Source organism: Rhea americana, unplaced genomic scaffold, assembly GCF_003343005.1.
Source record: "Rhea americana isolate MKP2758 unplaced genomic scaffold, rheAme1 scaffold_50, whole genome shotgun sequence".
NCBI classification, from domain to species: Eukaryota; Metazoa; Chordata; class Aves; order Rheiformes; family Rheidae; genus Rhea; species Rhea americana.
The window spans coordinates 2,648,483-2,676,463 of record NW_028186646.1 but is presented as its reverse complement, the minus strand read 5'-3'; the positions used below and the strand labels follow the sequence as shown (position 1 = coordinate 2,676,463).

General features: G+C 41.9%; 1 protein-coding gene across 1 annotated transcript in view; it reads right to left on the bottom strand.

Moving 5' to 3' along the window:
* Positions 1-27,981, bottom strand: part of ADARB2 (adenosine deaminase RNA specific B2 (inactive)) — a 319,117-nt gene that overhangs the window by 30,633 nt on the left and 260,503 nt on the right. Inside the window, exons 5-6 of the mRNA XM_085317721.1 lie at positions 14,366-14,534; positions 7,137-7,288 (exon numbers count right to left, since the gene is read on the bottom strand). Of these exons, the coding sequence (XP_085173847.1) occupies positions 7,137-7,288; positions 14,366-14,534 (321 nt within the window). The remainder of the gene's footprint in view (positions 1-7,136; positions 7,289-14,365; positions 14,535-27,981) is intronic.

The window sequence follows — 27,981 nt, the reverse complement described above, 5'->3', positions numbered from 1 at the left end:
TGTCTAGCTCAGTTGATAGCTAATTCACTGGAACGCTGATCTAGGACTTGGGAGATATAGGGTCAAGTTTCTCTTTGAGTTAAAGTGGCATGGAATGAAAAAGCCCACTTTGACCCAGACATGAAAAGAAATGAAGTAGTTTTGTCCACTCCAAGCTAGTATGTCTAACCACAAATACGGAAAATATGGGATGTCATCCCATTTTCACACAATTATTTTATTTCAAAAATTTGCTCAACAGGTTTTGATTTTGTTCCAGTCAACCAGTGCTTTGAGATCTGGAAGTTGTCCAGGAAGTGAAGTGGTTATTCCCTAGTCAGCTCTAGCAAAACTCCACTAAAAACCTAACTGCAAGGGGTGCTTCTGGGTTCAGAGCAAAATGTTGCAACCCATCCCTTTTGACTTGAGCCTTTTCTTTTCCCACTGCTTGTTTCTTTCCTTCTCCTACCACCATGAAGAATCACATACCAAGTAAGAGATGCTGGAGGAGGAAAACCTCTTGCCAAGCTAGAGGTGGGTCAAACAGGACTTGCAAAGGTGGGCGTGGGAGGAGTGTGCTGGAGGAGAGAGAGCAGCCCCACTTGTCCTAAAGCTTTCCAGGGTCCCTCCACCGCAAATGGGCCTTACACTGCTGATTCTTCCCATTCCTCCATCAAAGCTGAATGTCTCTGAACAACCTCCCATCCTGCAAACTTTCTGATCCTCACCATGGCCCTCCTGTCCCAAGGTCCCACTGATTCTTCTTAGCTGTCCTACATGTTAAACGCAGTACCACCTACACAGACTTGCAGTGCTCAGTGGGAATGGAAAACGTTCACACTGTGCTCTGTGCTCTACAGTCCTCTCTGCACACTTCAGTTGCTCTGAACCAGGAACAAACATCACCATCGCTCCCAGCCAAGAATAACATGTGTAAGTGATGGAGAGCGCTAACCAGAGGTGACAGTACTGTGGCCGTGTTTTCCCTACCTACTTAACTTGAATGAAAGCAGCCACACTCTCAAACAGCCTTACAGCAGCCTGGGATGATTGAGTTAGAAGAACAGGGTGATTATATATAAAATTGATGAGTGCTACCAGACCTGAGTGAGGACGTAAGTCCCTTGACAGATCAGCTTCTAGTTAATTGTAACAATTCTTTCTATTTCCTTTATATTTCCTTTGGTAAATTGAGGCTATGTCAGTGGTACGTGCAAGAAAGAGCTACCACTTCACTAGGATTTGATCTCCAAAGAGGCTGACAAGGGGTCCTGTGCTCAGGTCCCAAGCCCAGTTGTTCTGGATCCATCTCAGTTTAGCCTTAATGAAGTGAATGGACCATTTCCTTTCACCTTCTTTAATAATCAAATTCCCAAGCCACTGAAGTAATCCTACAACCTCATGCTGTGTCTGCAATTTCTGCAGCATCCTTTACAAGACAAAGCAATGTGGACTGACACAATAATTCGCCCAGTGCTGAGATTTTTTCTTCTGAGGCAGTGTTCAGCTTTACAGCCCACAGTGCAATTTTTTCCCCTTCCTTGTTACTTTGGGGCATATTTCTCTATGAGGTTCTCCCTAGATATTACTCTGTTCAGTCAGAAGAAAAATAGAAAAATAATGCACCTTCATCCTGCTTCTGCAGATGAGTCATTCATCAGCATAAATTTGACTTTACAAACCAGGATGAAGCTGCTCCATGTGTTGAATAGCTACAGATTTCCAGACCAGCAATCACAACAGAGCAACAAGATGATTGCTACACCTAAGAATATTTGTACAGCTGAAACAACCAACAACGTCCAACCTAAAATGATGACCTATGGTTATCCTTGATTGTCCTAACAGGGACAGTATTTCAGTCCATTAGGACCTGCAGCTTCTTGCAGTTCCTGATACTTGATCTGTTTTCAGACCAAGGAGTTATTTAGATGGTTCTTCTTGAAATGCTTTTTCTCCCTGTTATTCTCTATTCATAAGAGCTTAACATCTGCTAGCAGAAACCAAGTTTTCAGGCAGAGTGAAAGCTGCTTGTTTTGTCCAATTAAACAAAACACAAAACTGGTAGAAGGAAGGCAGAGAATTCTGTCTCTTGCACCTCTGATAACATTTGCCAAGCTCAATACAATTGGGTATGCTTTTAGCTCTGTTGGTGCTAGAAGCATCCTGATGACATTGGCATCTTGAAACTGCCTGCAAGACCTAAAATGCAGAAATCTGAGGCTGTGGGGAAAGACAGTCTCAGGGAACCATTTGTGTCCATCTTTGAGAGATGATCAGTCTCCTTAGATGGTTTCTGTTTGAATCTGGCCATTTGCAGCTACTCTGCCTTGGGATAGGACTTTCAGGGACTCTGATTTGAGGATCACACATCTACATCACACCCACTTGAACACAGAGGGCTGAGTCTGGTGTGAGCAGGGCAGCCCTGGCACCAAGAGTTAACACAGAACATTGCACTGAGAATGGGATGCCAAATTCAGCAGCCAGTGTTGCAAACAGTGAAAGTACAGGTTTGCACAGTGAAAGCACCTGGAAATAGATAGAGCAGGTTCTTCTCTCAGGGAACTCTTCAGCTCCCCGACTTTACTGAAAAATCCAGTGCGCATCGTCTCCCCAGCATATCACCTACCAACACAATGATCCAGCTCACGAGGTTGCTTGTGTATCCTGTTTAGATGAGAGCTGTATCGAATGTGTGTGCATGAGAGCTTCAGCACAGCTGTAGGTTAATAGACAAGCAGGAGGAAGACCCCATGTGGAGCAGATGCAATGGTGTGTTTCAGACCTAAAGGGAGTGTGGGATAAAACAGGAGCTGGGCTATCAAGGAGTCAATGGTACAAGGCAATACAGCATGTTAGCAAGAGATAGAAAAGCAGCCCAGGGGATGCAAATGGAGACAAGCCCTGGGGCAGATTCTGTTAGTCGCTTTGGCAACACGAATAGTGAAAAAAGCAGAGCTCATCTCTAGCAGGAAGACCGACAGTGAGGTTAAATCCTGCCAGGGAAGGAGGAGTGGAGAAGTGGAGGATTTATTAGCTCATTTTTTTAGGCAATTCATTTTGCTTTTCAAGAGGCTCTTAAAAAAAAAAAAAAAAAAAAAAAAAACAGTGAGTCAAGAAGCCCTAAATTAGCTAGGAAGGCACTTCAGCAAATCAAGGGCTTGATTATACTGTGCTTTGCCCTAGATCCAGGAGAAGACATAAAATAAATATACAGTAAATATTATAGAGGTGGGCCCATTTGCAGTTGAAATGGGGCAATGAGGAACAGACCCATGGACCCTCAGGGCTGCAGCTCCACCTTGTGAGCTGCAATGTGTGTGCTGTAAAGAAAAGCTTTAGCTCCCTTGAAACTTCTAGGAAACCTCCAGAAAAGTTTGAACTGTGATACTGCCCTCAGAGGAGGTCCAAGATCTAGGAGCACCTTATCTGGATGCACATGAGGGGAAAAGGTATGGGAAAGGAGGTACAGTCCCAGGGTCCTTGACCTGCAGCACTGAATTGACCGCCTGGAAGCAACCCTGTCTAACATGCTCTGGGTGACCTTGCTGAGCAGGGAGGTTGGACTAGATGATCTCCAGAGGTCCCTTCCAACCTTACTGATTCTATGAATTGAAGTGGAGGCAAAAGCCAAGTGTGTGAAGGTGCGGTTAGAGAGTGGTGAGAACAGCCAGGAATGTGTTACCTTTCTACATTTTTGCTGTGCAAGAAGCTTTGTGGGTGACCTTGAAAAATGAAGAAAGGAGGAGAGTCTTGGGAAGGAGAGTGGGCTGGAGAGAGAGAGCACGGTCAGGCTCTTAAAATGCTCATGACTCCCTGAAGCCCTACTCACATTTCCCTGCCTCCCTTTCCTGCGGTGCCACTGACCTTGCCTGCTCTCCTCTCCCACTGCCATCTCTTCTGTTGCCTTATCTCTTGAACTTGTACCAGCCTTTCCCTAGGCTTAAACTTCTTCCCTTGAATCCCTTACTAGTCCCTTTCAGCCTTTGGTGCCTATAAGTACCCAAAGGTATGAAAACTCCACTGAGTGCTCACACTAGCCCTGTTCCAGCTGGATTTTGTCCTGTTGAGCTGGCTCAGGATACCTCAACAAAGTCAGCTCGCCTCTGGTCCAAGAGGGATTTCACTGCAAAACAATACAAAATTTGCTCGTTTTGTCCCTAATTTCTTACTTTCCTGTATGAAACTTATGTGTGCGCTGACTCCTTTGACTTCTCCTCCTCCAGATTCTCTCTGCGTTGCAACCATCCACAGGCACCATGATAAAGTCAGGCTTTTACATCTGCCACTATTTTGGCACCTATCTCTCTAGCAAGAAATAAACTTGGTTTCAAGTGCATGCTAACTTATCTCCTCCCTTACCAGAAAAAAAAGCTCATAAAAAGGAAATGTGAGGCCTCCCTGAGGGTGATGGGAAGACACGGTGGATAATAAGAAATTTTTGGAAGGAGATTTGAGAAGTGGATTTTACTCACTCCCTATATTGATAAAGGCTTATCATATTCCTTTGCAAAACCAGAAACCACATGGCGAGACATCGTTTTTAAATGTTAATGCATCTTTAGAGAATAATCAGTAGCATTTGATGGCTTGTGCTAGCTCTAGGAGAAGCTTTGTTGTTTAAGAAAAGAAACAGCATTCGTCTAGAGTTTCTTGTCATTACTGGATGAAAGAAAGGTTATTGCTTTAGATAAAAAAAAAAAGAAAAAGAGATCTGAATGATAAGCATTATAAAATACTTATCTTCCCAGATGTCTTTGGGATAATGTCAGCTGAAAGGAAATGCTTATCTCACTGAGGGACAACTCTTTGTGACATGCCTTTTTTGTACAGTGCTAAATTCTTTTAAGATTATGGGATAGAGGTGGAGAGATCTACTTAAAACAGTGAAATAATTACCAGATACAATGCCCCTGCAAGTTCTTCTGCTGAGTCCTTAACCTCAGCTAAGCCACACAATTCTTTGTGTCTCAGCTTCTGCATTCGGACAGTAATCGGTGTAGTAGTCTCACCAACGTGAAAAATATTTTTGACATCCCTACAAGTTACCCTATGAATGCTAGGTATAACATGACAATATATTTTAAAAAACACAACTTTTTGTTTGTATAATTATCTAAAGGAGCATTCACTCACTAGCTGGCAGATTTATATGTTTATTGAAACCACCTATGAGCCACAAGTAGCTCATCTCCAGGGCTGACTTCAGCACGTATCAATAGGCAGTGCTGGCTGCCCAAAGCATCCACTTGCTCATGCATGAAAAAGCAGATTTCAGTCCTGGATACACTTTGATTATTCTCAAGAATGTACTACATTTTAAAATAAATAACAGATTTTGGCACTTCCACTTCTGATATCAAATAAGGAGTGCCTTAATTGTCCTAGGAGGCCTGCCTTTTAGAAAACATTTTGGCCAAAATTAAGACCTTTTTATGTATCTTTTAACAAGCACAAAAAAGAGGCCAGAATCACCATTCATTTTTGATATTCATAGGCATGTACATTTTTATTTTTAATTTTAGTTTTTAGATGACAATTTTCCTCATTTTTGTTACCTTATCAGGGATTTGTCTATTTTCTGTTTTCATTTTAAATGCTTGCTTTCTTTTCTTTATTTTATACACCCTGGTGACAGAATATAGAAATAATGTCAGGTAAGGAAGTGTATTTCCTTCCTGAATAGGTGTATTTCCCTTTCACATCCCAGCAAACCGCTGTTTCGCATGTGACAAGAGGATTCCATTTTGGGGAAAATACTACTTAACCATTAAAAGAGAACAAATAAGAACGAGGCGTGAAACTACTGTCTGATGAATTTGCCTGTGAAGAAGTGATGTTGTTGTGTGACCTTGGATGATTAATTTTACATTCCAGTGTGTCTGCTTCCTTCTCCATCCATTCTCCTGTCTTACCTGCTTCACATTCAAGTATTCAAGGCTAGAGCTATTTCTCATTATACGTACATTTAGCAACTAATACAACATGTATTTCCACACTGTAAAATCCTTGTATGAATAGCATTACATACATAGCTAAAAGTGCACCTTGTGCAACCCACATTGGGTCATGGAGTGACAGACGCACACGATAACAAGCCACAGACCCCTGGAGTCCCCTGTCTCCCAATGGGAACATTCCCTGGGGCTAAGCAGGTGCAAATCTGGCACAGTGCTTAAGTGACAGGGACATGCCTCTGAGATGGTGGGGCAAATGCCAGGGACACACATGACTGTGGGTGATGTGACGAAAGCATTGAGTCACGTGGTGGAGATGGGATGTCTCCTGCAGTCAGGCAGTGCGAGGATGGAAAAAAATGATGGTATTTCATGTTGACTGCCATGAGGCCGGCTCTGCAGCTCTATCAGCTTCATCCACACCGGCTCAAGGCCTGATTTGTACACCTCACTTGCAAGATCACCTCTGGAAAAGAATCCCCTGGAAAACAATGTTTACGCTTAAATGCCATGGGACCTCAGAGCTGGACTGGCTAACTCCATCTGGTCCACCTGCTGTGCAATGACCATGTGATTGACTGGAGACAGGCAGGATGGCCTGGGAAGGATCCTTTCCAGGAGGGTCTTGATGTTTTTTATTGTAAGAGCAGGTGGTATTTGGAGAGGGCCTGAACTTTGACCAACACTATAGATGCCACCTGTCTTTGTACTACCTCACACTCCAGCCACTGTGGCCTGGACAGCTCAGGTTTGGTGTAAATGCAGCCCTTCAATCTGTTCATACAGCCTAAACCTTGAGAAAAGTCCATGTAACCCCAACTGGAGCTTTGATCCTCTAGTCCAACTGATGACCATGACTGCGAGGATCTATCTGGTCACACGGATCTTTCTCAGGGCCTTCTATTCAAGGGGTTGTATTTCCTAGTGGGAAATGCAGGCAGTTGGGGATGTATTTGCTAGCAAAGCCACTGGAGCCTCAGACAAACAGACAAGTCTCAAGCTGCCTTGCCCTGCTCTTATTTTCCTCTGCACACTTTCCCTCCCAGTCACGACCCATAGTGTTTCTGCTCTCGTGTGAAATGTGAAACACAGTTTCTCTGAGCAAAGGAACAAAGAAAGATGGACTGATCTAAAAAAAAAAAAAAAGCACCACTCGCGCACACAAAAGAAAAAGAAGAGGGAAAAATCTTTCCTTACAGTCGGTTGTGATTTCATAGGGGGAATTGAGGCGAGCGTCTCCGCAGGGTGAAGTGCTCACATAGAGATGGAACAGGATGTTCTCGCGCAGCCTGTAGCCTCCCTCTTTTAATCGCACGAAGATTGATCGCTCCCAGTCTTCTCGCCGTTTGCTATGATCACAAAAGAGGTTCCAGGTCATTTGTTACATGCCAAATCAGAAACATTTCTGCTCTCTCTCTGTGTTTTTCTCCCTGTGTTTGTTTGTTTTTATTAGCACCTGGCATCATATATTTTGCCTACTGACAACAACATAAAAATAATAAGCTTCTCCAAATGAAGAAATGTTGAAGGAGGTCAGATCTGTCAACGTGCTTTTGGCTGGCTTACTGGGAATATATTCTAACTAAAAATGTGTGGATATTTGAAGGATAGCACTTCTTCTTCACATGTACAGATGCATAAACTTATTGATTTTGAAATGATTCTAGTGCATGAAGAAAAGTTCTTTTTGGCTCTGCTTATTAGAGTGCCCAGGTAGTGGGCACTCTGTGACTGAGATGTGTGTTTATATGTGTTTATATGTGTTATTTTATGACGCGTGTCAACCTTCCCTTTGCCCCCAGCAGACTCAGCCAAAAATGAGCATTGCTTTTCTTCCCATTCAACCAGAGCCACCAGTGGGAGCTCCAACCAACCACCAGCAGTGTCTTCTGGGTCACTCAGCATTGCTGGAAGCCAGAACCCATCCTGAAAAGCAGGGACACAACTTGCACAGGCTTTTCTCAGCTGAGTTGAAAAAGATACTTATTAAGACGAAGCTTTTATCTCTGAAGTGGTTCAGCAGCTAGATGGGGACACAGCGCACTTATTCTGTCAGCAACAGCTGCCCGGAAGGCCAAATCCCTCCCAGTGCTGCCGTTCACAGCAGGAGCTGGCATTACGACTATGCTGTGGTGCGGTTTCTGAGATGATTTACATCTGTGGAGACATGGGCGGTTTCTCTGACAGACAGCTGCCTCTAATACATATACTTGGGTCATGGTTATAATTTTGAGGATGAAAATGAGATTTGTGAGATTATAATTTTGAAAATCCTTTCCCTCTAATGTGCTGGTCCTTCCATCAGAAAGTCAAAGGTCTTTTTATGGGCATACCTCCAATCAGAATGGCATCTGCCAGTAATGATTTTCCAAGGAGACTCTTAATAAGCTGGAATTTTACCCACTTCAGGACAGCCTACTCACTGAAGCAATTTCTCCTGGTTTTTCTGCCTCCCGTTACTGTGAACGGAGGGGCTTTTAACTCAGCCTCTGAGCAACTCCTTGGATTTAATCCAAGCTGCCTCTGCCTGTTTTTCCCTAGTGCAGCCTCTGTGCTATTGAAGCGTTTGGCTGTCACTCTTCCATGGTTTGGGTGTTTTGTCATTTTTTGATGCCGGGATGCGTTCGCTGTCAGGTGGAATTTACAGGCATATTACCTCGCCTGTCAGGAACGTGAGCCACACCGGCTTCCCGAGCACCGGCTGCCACATGCAGCTCCTTCAGTTTTCTGCTATCTGCGGTGGAATTTCCCAACTGCACTAATTATATTATTGCCCCGATACAAGCCTCTGAAATAACAAAATACCTGTAAGTCCTACTGCTCAGACTTCAGAGCAATTGCAGTTGCTATTAAATAATTCACTGCAAAATCAGCTGGGAGACTACAAAGCTGTGCAGTCCTAATGCCTGCTATTACTCTGTTAAACGTTATTAAAGCGTGAGTGTGGGTAGCTTGCACTACTTAGAAACAGTTGCTAGGAAGGGTTGGAGCAGTCATTCAGTGGGTTGGATTACAGGAGTTCACAGTAATCAGCACCCTCCCTATTTTAACTAATTACTGTTTTTCACTGACTATCCTTGCTTTCTTCCCACTCCCTAAGTATGAGAAAGCTCAGTGGTCAATGTGGCTGATGGCTTGGGATGATGGACAGCTGCTCTCAAAATAGATGGTAGGGCTGCAGGGCAAGGCAGCCTTGCTCTTTCTCCAGGAGGTTGAGTTTGTCTGTATCTCATATGCTCCTGACCTGCCTTTGGGATGGCTTTCTGGGGATCTTCAAGTGTGAGATTTGGCCTACACAGTGTCTGAATGAATTTAATGATGAAACTCTGAAGTTGTTGCTATAAATGAATTTTGGATGCAATAGCATCATGGCAGGGTTTGCAGGGAGTCTTATGTGTGGGAAGCTTGGGGAATCCCAGACCCAGGAACACAGGAACCTCTTAAAAATGGGTCAGGTGGAGCATGAGACGCAATACTTCAAAGGCAATTCTGCCCCAGCACCCATACTCTTCTCCTGCCTTGTGTCTTGGATAGGCATTTTGAGCTGTGATGGGGGAAATGAGTTTGGAGTAGCAGTAGCTTGCAATGGCGCTTTGCACTGCCATACCCAGCTGCACAAAGTGATGAGGAGAGAAGCCCATAGCGAGCCCACAAATGTCATGAATTCAGCAGGTGGCATTAGTGTATCGTTCAACATGCTGACAGTGTCTGAGAGAGGCAGAATTTGTCCCTAAATGTTTACCTTTTATGCACTTTCTATCCTCTCTCATGTAATATTTGACAAGTGATGGTAGGCTTCAGCATGAATAAAAGTGGAAACTGCAGATTAGAAGTTAGAATTTCAGCAGAAGAGTCAGAATATGAGACTGATTCAAGAAAAATATTTGTGTGTGCTTAACTTTATCTTGTGCCTAAGTTCATCATTTATCATAACACATGCATATGCTTTGATCTGACTTTGAGAGGATATAAGCATGTACTTATGGTTTAATATATGTGTTTTGCTGAAATAAGGCCTTGCTCTCTGAGAATGGAGAGGCTATTTTTAGCACATAAATGTAGGTATAGGAAGCTTCTAGTACTACATATGTGTCTACTATACTGCATGGCATCCTAGAAAAGCCCTAACAACAAGCTCAAAAGGGAAGCAGCTGAGTTCATTAAGAAACTATTGGGACAGAAGTAAGAATTAGTGGATGTACAAAAAGAAGTTGGTTTAATTGGAGAAAATTTGACTGGAGTGGGTGAAGAGTATGCAGTACTTTTTAACATACAAAATTAACAATTGCTTGCATCTGACTCCCTGAAAGAACTTAGTTTCTGGTAAAATTCATCCCTCTGGAACGTACAGGGTCACTACAGCAGTGAGAAAACTATGTTGCTAATTTATTTTAACTTTAGGCTATTAGTTTTAATTTTCTTTAAAAAAAATAGGTCTTTGTTTCTTCCCTATAGACCAGTCAGTGTAAGTAATCCCACTGATGTAAATGCAAATTTTACTGCCATCATTACAAGAGGAATCAGATTATAATTTTTGTGTACCTTTTGACTGAGGGCTATAAAAAAACTTCCCAGAAGGTCTCTGGATTCCTTCTTTTGTACATCAGAAATTCAGGTCTTGCTTTTTATCTATTTGGTGAAAGTCTTGAGAACTAGAGGATTAAGGTTGTCATAAAAATGAAATCTGGGAGGGGTAAGGTTTTAATCAAACTAGTTAGAAGCTGTCAGACTCTGTCTGCATCTTTTAGCTTTTATTTAACTCAAGCTCAAGACAATGAATTGTTGAAAGAAATTTTCCTTTTGAAGTATTTGTCACTCCTACTTCTTAAGAGAGGATAGAGTTTCCATTCTGGAACTCTCTTTCCCAAGAAAAGTCAGGAAAACTTTCAAATGTCTAGAAATATGAAAACAGGAAAAAATGTAATTTAAATATTGCTGTTGCTTTGACTCGTGGATGAGATTATCCGCCCTGAGCCTTCTACAGTTCAAATATCTGAAGCAGTCACCCTATGCTGTCGCTATAGCAGTGGGGAAAAAAAGGCCCAAGTATATGGCAATGCATCTTTACAATAGGTATATAAAATAGGTTTGCTGAATCACACTCCAGAGATGCCTGTTGCTCTGCACATACGAGTCCAAGGGGATCTAATTCACATTTGGCTGACTAATTTTTAGACTTATCAAGTGAGATGTCAAGAGGTAAATTCCGCTCAGTGTATTCATCTTCCCCCGTTGTTCATGCTGCATCCTGGCTCTCTGCTGCCTCCCTGTCCCTGCTCTTTGAAAGCCCTCACACTACATTCAGATAAGTGTATGCTTTCCTTTCACTGAAGTCAAGGATAGTATTTACAAATTCTGGAGATGTCCCCTTACAAGGGAGAAGATACATCGAAAAAAAATCTTATATTGAAAACTGCTGAAGTCTGAAATTCAGCTGCAGAGATCAGTTTGAGTGGGTAGGCTGGGTGGGAGGAAGAAGTGTGAAATAGGGAATAGTCTCTGCAGCGCTAACTTACCTGTCCCATGGGGAAGGATGGAGAATTTGAGCTCTTTGAGGCAAGAACTGTATATTTTCACTCTTTTGGGGTTAGGGATCTGTCTGTTTGGTCTCAGTTCATGCATCACTTTGTACAACAGATTTCTGGCCCACGAGAGGACTTTAATTTGAGCTAGATTAATGCAAATACATGGCAACACAGATGCCATCTTTATCATTCCCCTAAGCTGAAGGAGTTTGTGGCCAGTAAATTTAGCTCAGTTTAACACACCTGTCCTGTAAACTTTCCTTTCAGCTATAGCATCAAGTGGTTTCTCTGTCTCTCATTTTCCAGAGAAAAATGTGATTTAATATGCAGAAAATGTGCTTTGCATTTCATTTTGAATACCCTCATTTTCTTGCTTATGAATATGTTCCTGAATGAGTACTGGCAATGAAGAATAGGTTATAACTCACTGTTTTGCTTCCACATAGACTTCAAGAAAGCAAAATCTACTTTGAAAATATTTGCAGTTCTGTCTATCAAAGGTGCTTAGCCTTGACAATTTTGGTTGAAATTTTTGTCATGTGTGCATGTCAGAGAAGCTATAGTGGCTGTTCTTGGCTGAACAGAGAGAGATTTGAAGTTATTGTGAACAGAATTTGTGCTGCATTGAGGATTCTCTTAACAAAAGACTGTTAACATTGATCCAAATAACATAATAATATGACTGAACATGTTAGGGAGCTGGATCAATACAGTAGTTTAAGATACAGTGGCAGCAGTTCTATCCCAAGAGACTATAGCACAAAGCAAGTACTCGGGTCACTAACTGCTGAAAACACAGTAATTTAATGTAAACTTGAAAGCAATATAGATTGAAATAGAGAGACTATTATTTCTGATTAAATCCTCTAAGGCTCTTGTCCTCCTTTGTTAGCCAAGCTCATCTAGTCAATATACCCTCTTGTCTTCTTCCCTGGCCTGAAGTGAAAATAACTATTATTCCTTTTACTCCTGATTCAATGGCAAAAATATCACATGTGATCACTAGAACACACAATTATGCTCAGAAATCCTTGTGTCTATGACCTGATGCAAAACTTGCTAAAGTTAAGAAGGAGTTTTTGCCTTGAGGATACTGACCTTTAGATAAAGACCCATGAAAACGCAAGCAAGCATGAAGGCAGAAGAATGGCCTATAGATAAGGACTTTTAATTTTCTTTCTCTTTTTCTTTCCTTCTTTCTTTCTTTCTTTCTTTCTTTCTTTCTTTCTTTCTTTCTTTCTTTCTTTTCCTTCCTTCCTTCCTTCCTTCCTTCCTTCCTTCCTTGGTTCCTTCCATATACTGTAATAATTGTCACCTCAACTTCACTTTTACTTGGCTAAGAAAAGAGGATAGTTCGGGCTGGAATGGACTTCAGGAGGTCTCTAGCCCAACCTCCCACTCAGAGTAGGGTGAGCTATGAGATAAGATGAGGTTGCTCAGGGCTTTGTCTAGCTGGGTTGTGAAAACCTCCAGGGCTGGAGACTGTACAGCTTCTCTGGCAACCTTCTCCACTGCCTATCTTAACGGGAGAAAGGGTTTTATGTCCAGACTGAGCCTCTCCTCTTTCAACTTGTGTCTTTCGTCTCTCACGCTCCCACCCTGCACTGCTTTGCAGAGCCCAGCTCCATGTTCTGGATGACCTCCCTGTAGGTAATAGGGGGCTGTTGTTGGATTCCCCTGCAGCTGTCACTTCTCCAGGCCGAACAAGCCCAGCTTCTCGAATCCCTCGAACGTCCTAGTCATCTCTGCTGAACTCGTTCCTGTACTAGGGGCTCAAACCTGGTTGCAATATGTAAAGGTGGTCTAATGAGAGCTGAGTAGAGGGGGAAAACCACTTCCCTATATCAGCAGTTTGTAGAGCCCAGGATGCTGTTGGCCTTCTTTGCTGCTAGGACATGCTGCCTTCTCACAATCAACTTGCTATCTGCCAACCCCTCTGTGTCCTTTTTGGCAAAGATGCTTCACAGCTAGTCAGAGCCCAGCCTGTGTTGTTGCAGGTGGTTCTTTCCTCCCAGGTGCAGGACTTTGCATTTGTCCTCATTACATTTCATAAAATTCCTGTTGGCCCATTGCTCCTGCCTGTCTAGGTCTTTCTAGACCTCCTTGCCCTCAAGCATATCCACTGCTCCCCCCAAAATTTGGTGTCATCTTTGAAGTTTATGAAAAAGCACCCCATAGCCTTTTCCACATTGTTGATAGAGGTGTTAAACAGGACAGGGTAGACCTTCTGCGGTACCCCACTTGTTACTGGCCTCCAGGTAAAGACCTGTTAACCCTTTAAATGGAAAAATGGCTAACCATTTAGAGGGTAACTAGGTGGGTCTGACTGAAGACAAGAACAATAATACTCATCAGATTTTTCTGTAATAACTCTACATACTATAATATTTTAAAATATCATAAAGAAGGAGTGATAGCATCTTGCACTTTGGTACCGAGTTTACTGATTGTTAACATTGATTGGCTCTCTAGCAGGTCGATGATCATTTCATTGCATTAACGATCAACAAATAACTTCCTTGAGATATTTCAGCAACAGCAAGGAAGACAGGAAAATGTCTGCAGTGAGCAAAATGACCCTCTTCCAGTTTCTGACCAGTGAGTGATGTTAATAAGCCTCCATGTAAAGATTTGTACAAAATCATCAGGCTTCATAAAACACAATTTTATGAGTCATATCTAATAGCTACTGAAAGAAAATCAGCTGAAGTAAGGGAGCTCATGACCCAACACTCCAGCCTATCTAACATGTTTTTTTTTCTGTACAGTGTAATGGTCATTCATCAGCCACAGACTCAGAAACAACAACATAAAGAAACTAATAGTTCAAATGTCTACAGGATGGATCTGTTCAACAGAAGACCATATAATGTTCCCCAAGCAGCAACAGAATTCAGTTACCTTAAGTGGAGCTCCAGCTGTGAGTAAAGGAAGTGAACAAATGCCCTTCTTGCCACAATTTCTGCATGGCAGTCATTGACCGCAAGCCCTTGGTCATTAATGTATTCTCCATTTATACATTTGGTACCCGATGACAGCACAATAACCTGAGCTTGCCTGATGTCCAAACCTGTAGAAAGAAAAACAAAGGGGTTGTGAAGTTGCCTGGGGGTGGATATGATATTGTAATTGTTAAAGTTCTTCCAGCCCACACTCTGAGGTGGCAGCTGAGACAGCGCTAATGGGATACTTGTAAAGATGATGATACGGCCTTTGGAATATGCAGGAATCTCACATCTCTGTGTTATTAGAATAATAAGGGCTCTATTTCAGCCTTGCTGCTAATTCCAAGATAAAAGCTTGCCATGAAGTTTACTTGTTAAATCAATAAGTACATCATAAGAGAGCATTTGCTGTAGGGAGGTAATAAAGATCTCCTGCAGTGCTGATAAATGGCCAGGTTTTTATGAGCTTTTGAAGACATTTTCTGGTGGGAACACACACTCCCTGTAATGTTAGTTTTCATTGCTGTTGCACTAGAAGTGCTAAATAAAATGCAAGTAACAGTTTTGGAGCTTCTCTTTAAAAATCTCAGAGAACAAAGAGATCCAACGTGCAGTCTAGTCTCCTTTTCTGTTTTCCCAAGAACAGCTACATCATTGCTCTTCCATTGTCCCCCCAGGGATGAACCATTCCTTGATGAGATGGCTCTGTCCGTCCGCCACCTCTCTAGATTAAAGAGGATGGCAACTGAAAGACATGCCTTTCTTGTTCAAAATAGACACTTTACAGGATGAAATCCTGATTTCTTTGGTGTCAACAGCAAAATGCTCATAGGCTTCAATAGGACCTGAGTTTCACTCCAGAAAATAGTTCATTCAGCCTTGAGGGCGTTTTCAAAGAAGCATTCAGAATGAACTGAATCAAAAATGAAATAAGCTATTGAACAGCACATTTCAGGACGCATCTCTCTGACAAAGAAGCAACTCTTGGAACAAAGGACTGTTCTGAATGATGGGTACTACAGCTGGATGTGACAAGATGGGCTTGAAAATGTCAGACAAGTCAGACTGCTAGGGTACAATTTGGTTGTGCTCATGAGGTTCCTTGTGCCATCTCAGATGTTCTTGGTGTCTTGTGTAATCTCCAGCTGCTAGTACAGGAAGGCTTGGGTGTCCACCATGTTCTGCGCCATCTCCACCCCATGCCACGTAGAAGTCTCTGAGGGTGACTCAGTGAAATTAGATGCTTACATCAAGCAACTGAATCAAGCCTTCAAGGTCTGACGGATCAATGATTAAGATAGGCCTGAGGCTGCAAGTACGCACAAGAAACAATCTTACCGTAGGCCAAATATCTCCAGTTTAAAAGATTTTACTGGAGAACGCATACTGAATCTGCACATACATTTATTTTGTTCGTATTTCTATAATTTTATTTTAGCTGGAAAAAGCTCTGAGATTTATTTTTAGAGTCAGTAACCTTTTTTATGTTGAAGTCTACTGACTGGCAGAAAAAAAACAAGAAATTGCGGAGATTTTTCTGAATTGGAAGCACCATGCTTTGGATCATGTTTGGGTCATAAGACCCATGGATTGGATATGAGAAAACAGCTGAAAGGAGAAGGAAAGAAAATTTTTAAAATAAAAGTGTGCTGCTGGTGCTGCATTTAAAAAGTGTTTGTGTTTATTCTGGTTTTGTTACTATTGTTGAGAAAGAAAGTTTAAGGTAGACAGATGGCTTCCCCCCTACAAAGAAAGGTATTTATACTTTGAATTGCTTTGGTGTCACTTTGCTTTAGGGGCATTGCTTTTATGAGAAAAGTAATTGGTGTCTTAGGTCAGACTGATGTCCATCTAGGTAATACATCCTTTGCATTGGCTAGTACCAAACATTTTGTGAGACTTTGCAGCAACAAAATTTTTTGTGTCCCACTGAAAATCTCAAAAAGTAGCTTATACTTGCCTAACCAGGCAGCATATAGTACTTTCCTTGTCTGGAAAGTTTGTGATAAGGATCAGCTATTTTTTGGTGCAATTCTATTTATTTACAAAGAGTGTACACAGAGTTTTATTTTCTTCAACACAGTAGAAATAAAACAGCAAGAGGCAATTCCCTAGTTCAGAAATCCACAAGCCCTTTTGCCAGCCAGCCCTGCACATGAGAAGCTCAGTCAATACTCCTTCTCAGGGCAGTGAGACTAGCTGCTTCTTCCTCTTTTTATCCTGACTTTCTGCTTCTTTTGCCTTCTGTAGTATGCCCCAATGTGCCTCCCCATCCCCCCTTCACCTTGCAATCAATGCACCAAGCTTTGTGAATATAGAGAAACCATCTTGGGATGGCTTTCCTACAGAAGAAACCATCTTGTTCTCCAGGAGATAAAATTTACTCATCTCCTCCCAGTCAATCCAACGCTTTGTGTGATACGTTTCATTATTTCAAATATTTACCCATAAATGCTTAATTTCCTTCTAACATGAGAGTAAGTTCATCAACATGCCCAGCATTTTCTGAGGTATGAATTAGTTCACAAATCAAAGGCAGTTTTACAAAGGCATCCAACACCTATCAATGCAGCAATAATATGAATACCTCTGATGTTGTTTGCCACACAATAATACAAAACTTGCTTCAGATGTTTATTTTTGGGTGAATTAACTCCATATGTCAGCTATCAGTGACATGAGACTCCTGTAAGTCGTCACATGCAGAGACACACTAATGTGTCTACAAGATCTGATGAGGTACACGTGTTTGGTGAACATCACATTGATGTTTCCTGGGGTGCAGATGGTGGTTTCCAAGAATCCACAGAACCAGTCTGAGTATAAGATGCTTACGGTCTCCAAGTATCTCCCATTTGCCGTGACAGAAAAATAACCCATGCTCCTCCATGCTCAGAAAAACCAAGATTTCTGTCTCACTATCAAAGCACTCAGAAACAAGTGTACATGACTTATACATCAGCTCTGAAATATTTACACCTCACTGGGGAGTGAAAGGAGGAAGGCAGTCTGTGACCAATGTACCACAGTTCAACACTGCATGTGAGGGCACCCTGCACGATGAGAAGCAACCTGACAGAAGCCCCATGTGTCCGGGAGCACATCTGATAACAGTTCTTTTCCATGCCTTATTTTACACATGTATAGAGTTGGAGTTTTATTCCCTCTGAAATGCTTGATATTACTTCCCATGAACGCAAGAAGAACTAGTCTGTGAGAATAAGACATGTGATGCCCAGTTGGTGAAGGCAAATTTTGCCAATGATTGATCACATTGACATTTTACACAGCATTTCCAGCTCTTAAGCCTAGATGCTTACTACTAGTTGTTCACTAGTGACAGGCACTTCTGTACATTTCTCTATTTTGCATAAGAAATAATCATTAGTAACTGTTGCTATTAATATTTATGGGACTGTTTTATTTTGCCTGCAGAATACTTTATATCTCTGAGGTGATTTCTAGCTAGGAATGTCATACCATCTTCTAAAGACAGATTAATTTAATCTCAAAACTTGTGGCAGATCTAGAGCTAGCGTATCATCACGTTGTGCCTGGAAAAGCTAAGGCACTGAGCCTGGCAGAATCCTTACCTAGCACTCACCTGGCCGCACCGGCTGTATGCCGCCTTTCCAGCTCTGGGGTATAGGGCAGGATGTTTCCCAGGGCTCTGAGCACGACCCACATTCTCGCTGAGGGGAACCCATCCCAGATTAAAGACCCGGGGATCCAGGATCTAACTCTTTGTTCAGGTCTTTGGCAAACAAGAAGTAATGGGCTACGTTATTAATACCTTAACTCCTGACCCGTTGATCGTCAGAGCTCATGAAGCATTTCCTTCCCTCAGTGCCTCCTGTGAAGCAGCGTTTGAGAAGACATTAGGTTAACAGTAACTAGAGAACGATTTATAACAGGCACCTGCATTAGGTTTCTATTATTTGCCTAAAGACTCCTAATAGTTTTCAATTTGAAAAGGAAATGGAGCAGGGGAAAGGAAATTGGGGAGCTGTGTCAGCATGCAGGCTGGATGCTGGCTGATGCTCTGCTCACAGGGACAGCTGGGAGAGCGGGAACGGAATTGGCTACATTTCTTTGCAGAAATTATGCCAATTCATTAGCTATATTATAGAGCAAAAATATATTTATAAATGACTCACCCACTTCGATCACGGATTCAGTCTAATGATCTGGAGAGGTAATGAGTCCTTCTCATACTCTGCTGAAAACCTGAACCCCTCCGGGGCTCTGGCGTGCAGGGTTTTCTCCTACAGTGAGATGTGGAGGGAACCGTGACCCTGAAAATGTTCATTTTTTTTTCTTTTTCAGTGATAGTCCAGACTTTCCTGTCATAGTTGAGCAGTTGCAGAGAAAATGGGTTTTATTATGGGCCGTTTTCAGTTTGCTGACACCAGCAGTGGGATTCATCTCAGCTCATTTTGAATAACAAGAGTTTAGATGTCTGTGGCTGAGCTAATTGCTATAGAGTCCCTTTATATTCAATGGAGAGAAACTTTCCTGGGAGGTGATTCATCTGGTCCGTTTTATCTATTTGCTTTTGGATAGTCTGAATTACACCTCAAAAGTGCCAATTTCTCTTCATGAAATCTGACGACTTGTAGCTGACTAGCGAGGTGTAGTTTTCTGTGTACAAGTAACCAAAGATCAGGAATCAAAGGCACCTAAATTATGAGTTTGGAAGCAGATCAAATCTAATATCTTTTAAATTTCACTCTCTCATTTTTGAACTTCCCGAGTTTTTTTTTTCATTTTTTTTCCACGCTAGTTAAGGATTTTTTAACATATATTCATGTTAATATACTTATGGACGGTGAGAATACCTTGAGCTGGGCCACTACACAAACAAATCAAATGCTGTGGGAGGATATTGCTGATGCTGTCCTCTCTGCATTATCTCTGAAAACACCATTCCTGAGACCACAGAACTTGCAATAGAAATGATTCAGAAAGATGCTGACAGAAGAGACAAGTAAGCAAGAAAAAATACGAAGGTTTGCTCAGCAAGTAAGTGGGGTGTGGAGAACTGGCTGACATCTTATGGACTACAGTTATGAGCTGTGCTTTTAAGGCAGTCATGACAATAAATGCAAACTGTCTATACCCATCTGCTCAGAGAGACAGCTCTACCAGTGAAACTGGAGAGGCGAATTCTTGGCTAGTCTAATCAATGTTTCAATTGACTTTAATAGATGTACTCTCACTTCTAGAGTGTGACGGTCGTTAAGACCTTCACTAATGAAAAATTTGTAGCCCTGCCTATGTAAGTGTTGGAAAAGAAAAATCAAAATCACCAGGTAATTGCAAGAAATGTTGACTGTTACAAGTATTTAGTAAGCTGCATTTGCTTACGCTGTATTTGAATCACACCTGCTTTATGTCAGAGAAAGGCAGTGACTTCCCTTCAAGAACTTCTGTGATATTCAATCGCCTAAACTCATACTGAACTGAACAGAGTTTGTGACTGCTAATGCCAAGATACAACTGGAAGCACACTTGAGCTTCTCAGCAACTAGCACAACACATACAGAAACATCAGTCAGTATGTAAACCTCTATTTCATTGAATGTTTTAGACCCTGTCAGGAGTAGTGACATCTATCTTCTTTTTCAACATGACACCATAAAGACAACTCACTACCTGGAATATGTTCATTTCAAACAAGAAAAAGAAATTATCAGAAAAAATTAGGTTTGATCAATTAAAAAAAAAAGCCCACTTCTTTTATTGGGTTGGAGACAACTGACACAAAATACTATGCAGTAAAAAGAAAAGCCAGAAATAATAATAGTGTAACATCATTCCTTGTGAATAATTCATATGGTACAATTTCATGTTATTTTAAATGGAGCTACTTCTCTCTCTGATAAGCAATAATTTTATGTTCTTTCTTTACCTTTTTTAACAAATCAGTCAAAAGGATTCTCCATTGTTATCTGTAAAAAAGTGTATTTGGAATAATTTTCAAAGAAGCTTAATAGAGCTTTGATCACATAGGAGCTTTTTTTTTAATAGTCTCTACTCATAGCTGAATAAGTTCAGGTTTCCATTTCAGGTTTATTTAGGGAAGGAAAATTTCTTGATGAGACACGGCACTGACAAGTCCTCTATTAATTTATGTTATCTTCTCCCCTGGAAGCTCTGCTATATTAGTAGAATGACCTTAATTTTGTAATAAGAGATAGCTAAGACTTGAAAGGGTAGTGGTGCTAGATGAGCTCCATGCAGGACCATGGCATGGGCATAGTCCTGCAGCTGATTGCCCCAGGGCAGGTCTTCATGCTTGCTCAGGGCCCAGCTGGATGCGACACCTCCAGCAGACCCATGGCTCTGGCTGAAGAGCTGGGGGTTGTGGGTGTGGCAGCATCCAACGATCGATGCCTCAGCAGAAGAGGTGAAGAGTTCCCCAATTTCTGCTGTACCAGTTACAGTGAGTAAGTCCAGGGAAAGACAGGAGCCAGGGTCATTAAAGGACCACACTGTCTGTATCCCATAGCTCTCAACTGGGTTTCCAGATGAACAAACCTGAGGTGGATGGGAGTGGATTATTTGAAGTAGTGGCACACAAAAAAACGAGAAGGAAGGAGAATGTTAAGGACTCATTATGAAATGTAATAGTAGGAGTCTGAACAAAGGACAAATATAGAGGTAGCAAATATTAGGAATAAAAAGACTGCTAGTGGTGAGGTTAACGATATTTAGAGGTGTAAGTGGGTATAGACTTTGAAATGCTGTGGTTGCAGAGGGATTTCCTTTCTTGATGCCAAACTGCTGTGGGTTATAAGAAAGTGAAGATGATATTTGGAGGGAACCTTTGAGAGATTCGTATTTTCTTCCCTTATTTATATGGTGGTTAGTCCTGCCTCTTACTGCACTGACAGGGTGCTCTTCATCTTGGTCAGTGAATGAGCAGGGGCAGAGACTCAGTCCTCTCTGCTGTGATGTCTGATCTCTACCAGGTGGAAGCAGCAGCCGGAGTATTGTTTGGGAAGGGCCGTGGCTCTCCTTTAAAAGCCAGGCACAGTAAACTTTCCCTGATACCAAGGGAACTTGTTTGTGAACAAGTCTCAAATCCAGTTCCAGTGGAAGAAAAATTCCTTTCTGACACAAACCAGTTTCGAACTGCTGGATCAGGTCTCTGGATGCCTGAAATGTCCTTTTTCTTACACATTTCTATGCAGGTCTTTCCAGTAAGTCTCATGCAAAATGAGGATTGCCAAGAAAAGCATGGAAGGAGGTTGCAGAAGTAGAAGTGAATCAGAAAACAGGGTAAAACTGTTAAGGTCTGCAGAGCAGAGTGACTCAGGAGGAAAGAGTACAATAATTAAATATGTAAAACTTTGGTAAGTTACCACTATAAAAGTGCAATAAGTGCCTACAAATATCTAAAGGGTGCATACCCCAAGGACTGAGGTGGTACCAAATGTCTACGGCAGTATAACTGAGGTCCTGGGATGAAATCACAGAAACTAAAAGACAGGTTGAAAAACTGATGAGAATTATTAACAATGAGGTCTATTAGACGAGAATAGTCTCCCAAGGTAGTGTTGAAAGCCCCATTGCTAATTGATTCGTTTAAATCTAGACTGGAAAAAGCACTCAGGAATACACCACAGGGAACAATTTTGCACTTGCAGGGAAATGGACTTGATAACTCAGTGGTCTTTTCCAGTTCTAATTTCTATGGTCCATTTCTTTCCTCCCCTTAGTGGAGGGAAAAGATAAAATCCCATCATCTTTGCTTCCGAGGAGCACGGAATGAGACAGTGCTGTGCTTGCAAGCATCGATGCCCCTTCCCTTCCCTTCATCTCTGTGGGGTTTGGGAATCTGGAAGGGGAGAAAAGAGGGTCAACCCAGGCTGCTCCATGCTTCCTTCTCAAACAAAATCCATAAGGATTTTTTGTCTAAATTAATAGTGACACAATCCATATTAACTGGGGCTTCTTTTCCTTTCTTGTGAGTTTAAACACCATTTTCTCCTCAAGAACTGAGCTGCATAGAGCTTTATAGATAATTCCTAATTTTAAAACAGAACTGATTTGCACTATCTCTGCCATGCCCTGAGTTCTGCTATCTGTCTTTCTCTAATAAATGCTGGATCACTAATGCTTAGGCATTAAGTAAATTGAGAATCTTACACTGCTTTATATGCTAGTGAGAGCCTTAATTGCTATGAGAAAGGATGAAGCGCTGAATATGGGTTTTGGCAGATAAGTGCAGGAGGAACTTTTTCTTAAATACTTTTTTTCTTAAGTATACTTGCAGTTTTAAAATCTCCCTATGTTTCTCACTAGCTCCTGGAAGTAAAAGCAACAAAGCAACAGTTGAGGGCAATTAGCTTTTATTCACCCAAGAAGCATCTCTCTCTCTCTCTCTCTCTCTCTCTCTCTCTTTTTTTTTTTTTTTTTTTTAAGATAAGATACACTATATGCCTTGAGAACGGACAGAATGAAAATCTGAACTTTACAGTTCCTTGCTTGACACACTTAAGGTCAGAAACAAAAGTTTCTATTTTTTATTTTTATGTTTTACATAAATTTTTCTACCCATCCTGGTGGCCAATGCAATCGTACGCAACACAAAACTGGGGCCTCACCCGTACCCAGGTTTTGAGAGGTATCAGTAATGATTTCAGTTGGAAATATTCTTTACACAACAAGAACCAAAAGGTAAGTCTAGAGACTATAGATGTTTTGGGATAAAAGGCTTGGAGTGTGAGAAGAGCTAGTTGCTCTGAAATGGAAACTAGAACAACCAATAGGGAAGAAGTGGGGAAGAAGTTTGCTGCTGGAGCTTCCCAGAAGTCACCAACAAGAAAGGCTGAAGACACCTACAGCCGTGGAGCTCTCCTCAGAGCTAAGGGGAAGCTGTTCAGATCCCTTGGGATCTACTCCTGCAGCCCGCTCCCAGTGGTGGGCACCCACTTTTCTGGCACCTTCTCCCAGAGAGGAAGTAGCCCTCAGTCTTCCTCTCAATCACAACTGTGGCAGGGGAGAGGTAAATGCTGTCACTTTTTTCACTATAACCTAGAGCACTTATGCAGTAGGTTGAAAATGGGATCCTCAGACTGGGAGATTCTCCCATGGGGAGAGCCTAAGACTGCTGGTATGAGAGGGGTGCACTCCCCTTTCCTGTCCAATCTGGGCCACCAAATGGTGAAGGCAATAGAGTTAGGCTAGGCAACAGAAGCAGGCAGATGGACATAGTAGTTGGGGCTCTCACCTATAAAAGTGATGCTCTGATGGCCGTGTCCTATTCTGCGTTTTCTGTCTCTGAGTCAGTGTGCTTAAATTGTTTCCTGTTTCTTGGCACTAATTTAACAGAAGAGTGAGAGAACGGGCCAAAGTCACACTTGGCTGCAAGGGTGTTTGCACTAACACACCTAAGCCCCTGTTTTAAAAGACGCAGTGAATCTGGTGGAGCTACACTTTTAACTGTAAACCTTCAGATTATGCTTTTCCTGGAATTTGGAAAGCTAAACCTGCTTTTGGGCTGCAGAGATCCTCATCAGCCCATTATAGGTCCACATTAATGAAGTAATGAAACTGAAACTGTGGAACTAGGTTGCACTTAGAGTTTGGAATTATTTAGAGTGAATCTGAAGATTATTGTCTTAAGGTTTATAAACTGAGAAAAGCACACTTCTGAGAAACAGACTGTCGTGTATGGTTTCTAACAAGATATGTATCTACATATTTAAAAATATTTCTGGAAAACATGACGGTGGCATGTCAACTTCGGCACATGTAAGTAGTTGCTAACATTTCCAAGAATGCCAAACAACTTTGAGCTGCCTCCTTAAAAGCACTGAGCAACAGAGGCAGAGGAGAGCTCATGAGATCTTCGAGAGCACAGCTGTGGTTTGGGCACCCAATTTTCATTTCAGGAATCTAAGCCTCATGAAAGCCTGAGTCTCACTGGGACATAGGCTCTTAAGCATCCATCTAGCTCTGCAAATGGGACTAAAGAGCCTAAGTCACTCATGACTTTTGAAAATGTTCTTCTATATGTCACATCTTCGAAGGATCTGCCCTGGACACTGTTCTGTAAATTATTCACAGCTGTACTTTTTTGATTACTTGAGTCCAGCCTAGGATAGTGCAGACTGATACTCTATGTAGTCCTGAATTTACTAGTCTCCAACTTCTCTATTTAAGCTAAGGAACAGAAATCAATTGGCCATCAATTTTCTCGATTGTACATGGATGTCAGGCTTTATGAATGTTAATATGACTGTAAAGATCCATGGAGACGTATTGTCAACTTACCTTTTTTCTGTTATTCCACTTAACAATTATTAAGATCTGTTCTGTGAGATATGAATGATAATTTCCCAACTTTTATCACAGCATGAAATTGCTATTTAGGGCCCTTTTGTCCAGTTCATCTTTATTTCATGCAAGATAAGTGAAAAGACCTCCTAGTTTGCTTTTAACATCAAAATGATTGTCAGTCAAAAAAAAAAAAAAACAAAAAACAAAAAAAAACCCACAAGATCGAAGAAGAGAGAAACCTGAAGTAAGAAATCAACTTATATCCTTTTTTCTGTGAATGCCATGCTCCTGTGAAAAGGATGGAACTTTCTTAATCCTTCATTTTTAACAAAAAGCGTGACAAAAAGTTCCTATCAGTATTTTAACCCCTAAGATTTGTCAAATACAAATGGGAAAATAGCGTTTAAATAGTAGTCTCATTTTGTCTGTAGTGATTGTGAGACTTTTTTCTTTTTTCGGAAAAAGGGCTTCAGAAACAGCTGGTCACCTCCGGAACGAGCGGCAGTTATTCTGGCAAAGGTGAACCCTGCCAGCGGTGCAAATTCGCACCCCGAACGCAGCAGCCCGGCTCTCCTGGCCGCCGGACCGCAGGGACCTGGCGTGCGGCCACGCGGCGCTGCGCCGGGGCCGAGCCCGCCGCCTCGCAGCCCGGGCGCGGGGCAGCCCTGCGAGCCGAGACCTCGCGCGGCGGCGCGGAGGCACGGCGCGCTGGCGGGCTGCCTTTGTCGGTGCCTCTTAGAAAAGACCAGCTCGCTTGCCAACTTTAGCAACTGCCGTAATAACAATAATAATAATGATTTCTGCCTACAGACTTCTTTAACAAAGCGGAAAAGCAGACCAGTGGGTTGAAATAAGATGCCCAAATTGCATCTGAGAGGCAGAGTCACACAGGAAGGAGAGGAACTGGTAGGTTACCTTCATCTGTAACACCAGGAAAGGTGTTGTCTAAGGACATAGTATTATTGCCACACATCCCGAAATTCAGTATGTCCTTTCTGCTCGGCCAGCCATCAGTGCTTGCCTCTGCCTTTCCCTGCCTTTTTGTTGTCTAGTGCCCTTGTCTTTCCAGCCCGTAGGGTTGCCAGCTTCAAGAACTGGTGTATGAAGCCCCAGCACACTCGGCAAATCATCCTTTCAGCGCTGTTGGGCTGTACATTGTCTTGAGGTGAACATACAAACGGATTCAGGTGACTGAGGCTGACAAGCTCTTTTCTATTGCCTAAGACTCAGCTCTTCTGTCCCATCCTTCCAACGCAATCTTTGAAAGCAGACAATCACAGAAAAGTGCAATAATATCCCCAAAGCATAAAATCCATCCACAAAACTCATCTGATCCCTAAACCTAACACTATGCATCCAAAGGTCGTACATGGTCTCTGTAAACACAAAAAACCCACAAAATAAAATTGTAAGCGCTGCATAATGAGGAAAAATATCTGTACAATTTTCAAAATATTACAGCACACACTCTCAGCTAAGCAAAGGGTTATTGCAAAGGGCTCTTCCTCTAGGATCTTCCCAGACACCAGTAAGACCAGTGAGGAGTTGTAAATGATTTACAGCTGTTCTAGCAGTTTTGCTACTTGAATCCAACCTGGGATAGTGCAGACTGATAACAGCATAAGCTGAAACAAGAGAGACTGGATAGAAAGAGAAACTTTCATGATGAGGACAGTCAGGCAGTGGTCATTCGGAGGGGCTGTGCAATATCCATCCTTGAAGGTTTTAAAGACCTGACTGGAGAAAGTCCTGAGCAAATCAGTCTGATCAGGGGGTTAGATTCGAGACCTCCTGAGATCTCTTCCAATTTGAATGATCCTGTGATCCCAAGGTCATGGATCCCAAGGGATGAGACATCTAAAAGTAAAGAAATTGGGGAATTTCTGAGATTTTTTGTAAGATTTTTGTGCTTAGTGGAATGTGACAAAAAGCCATATTTGAGCTTTTAACTTTTCATCCTAATTCAGAGCAAAACATATCTAAATACATTTGACCATATCTTTTTCCAGACCAGCAGTTTATTCCTTTGGAACATTCACAATCAGTCAATAACATCATTTTCTGCATTTTTTTTCTTTCTCCTACTTTGGAATTTGCCCTGGGTGCTAAAGCATAAGTCAGTTACTGTGCCCAGACATAACACTTTGATTTCCTTGGGAAACTGAAATGGCAGGAAAAATGTCAGAGTTCAGGGGAAGAAAACCAATATCGCACACTTTTGTTTTGTCTGTAGAGATTTTGCATTATCTCAACAGCAGTTATCACAGAATCACATTGTGCTTTCTACTAACTTTGTCTGGAAACTGTACAAGCACAGATAATTCTGTTGCTAGTTGGGATGACATTAAATTGAAATGAAGGTTAAAAAAAATAATTTTTGTGTGTAATAGCTGTGTATGGTACAAAATGCAACAAAACATTACCAGATTTGTTTTTATTGATGTCATTAGCAGGTTATTTGCATAGATTAAGTATTTTTTGCCAGTTTCTATGTTAATAACATAAGAACTCTGTCCTTATTCAAGTGTTTGATGCTGGAAGAAGCTGTCTGTGCTATCTTTGAACAATATATTTCAAGATCCTTGCTACCTGTGGGAAGGATGATGAGGAATAGACCACAGATCTGCAACTTTAGTATAGAAAATAATGACACAAAAAGGGAGGTGATTCTTCTTGCCGTGGTTGGTAGATTTTCTCATATTGGAAGGAATATCTTCCCAGAAAATGCATCAAGATAAGGCTGTTTCTAGCTTTGTATCTTCTCTGAAGCACATTATGTCTATGATTTTCTCTTTCAGGCTCCATAAAACCGGTAAGATATTGACAAATTGGATAACTAACAGACTGGGGGAATTCATAAAAGAGAATCCAGAATCAAAACGGAAACCTTGGGGGAAATGATTTATGGACATAAAGAAATTTATACTTTGTCTTAATGCTGACTAAGAAGAAGTGAGATGCAAAAGAAGAGCAAACCCTTAAGCCATGTGGCTCTCATGGAAAAAGCCAGCAGGAGGGCTCTTTCCCCAAAGAAGGGGCACAGACAGCCCCAGCTGTCCAGTAGGGCTAGCAGGGGTCTGAATGTGTCCCTACGCCCACTATCACCATGTGAGCTCACTAGCACAATTTTGGAAGTTATGACTCCCTCGGAGAGCCTTCCCATACGGCCTGGGGTTCCACATGGCCCTCCATGTGTCTGCTTCGTTGCTCATAAAGCGATGAAACCGTATCAGCTTGATGGTGTTTTTTTAAGCAGATGCAGGCTGGGGCCTAGAGGATGAA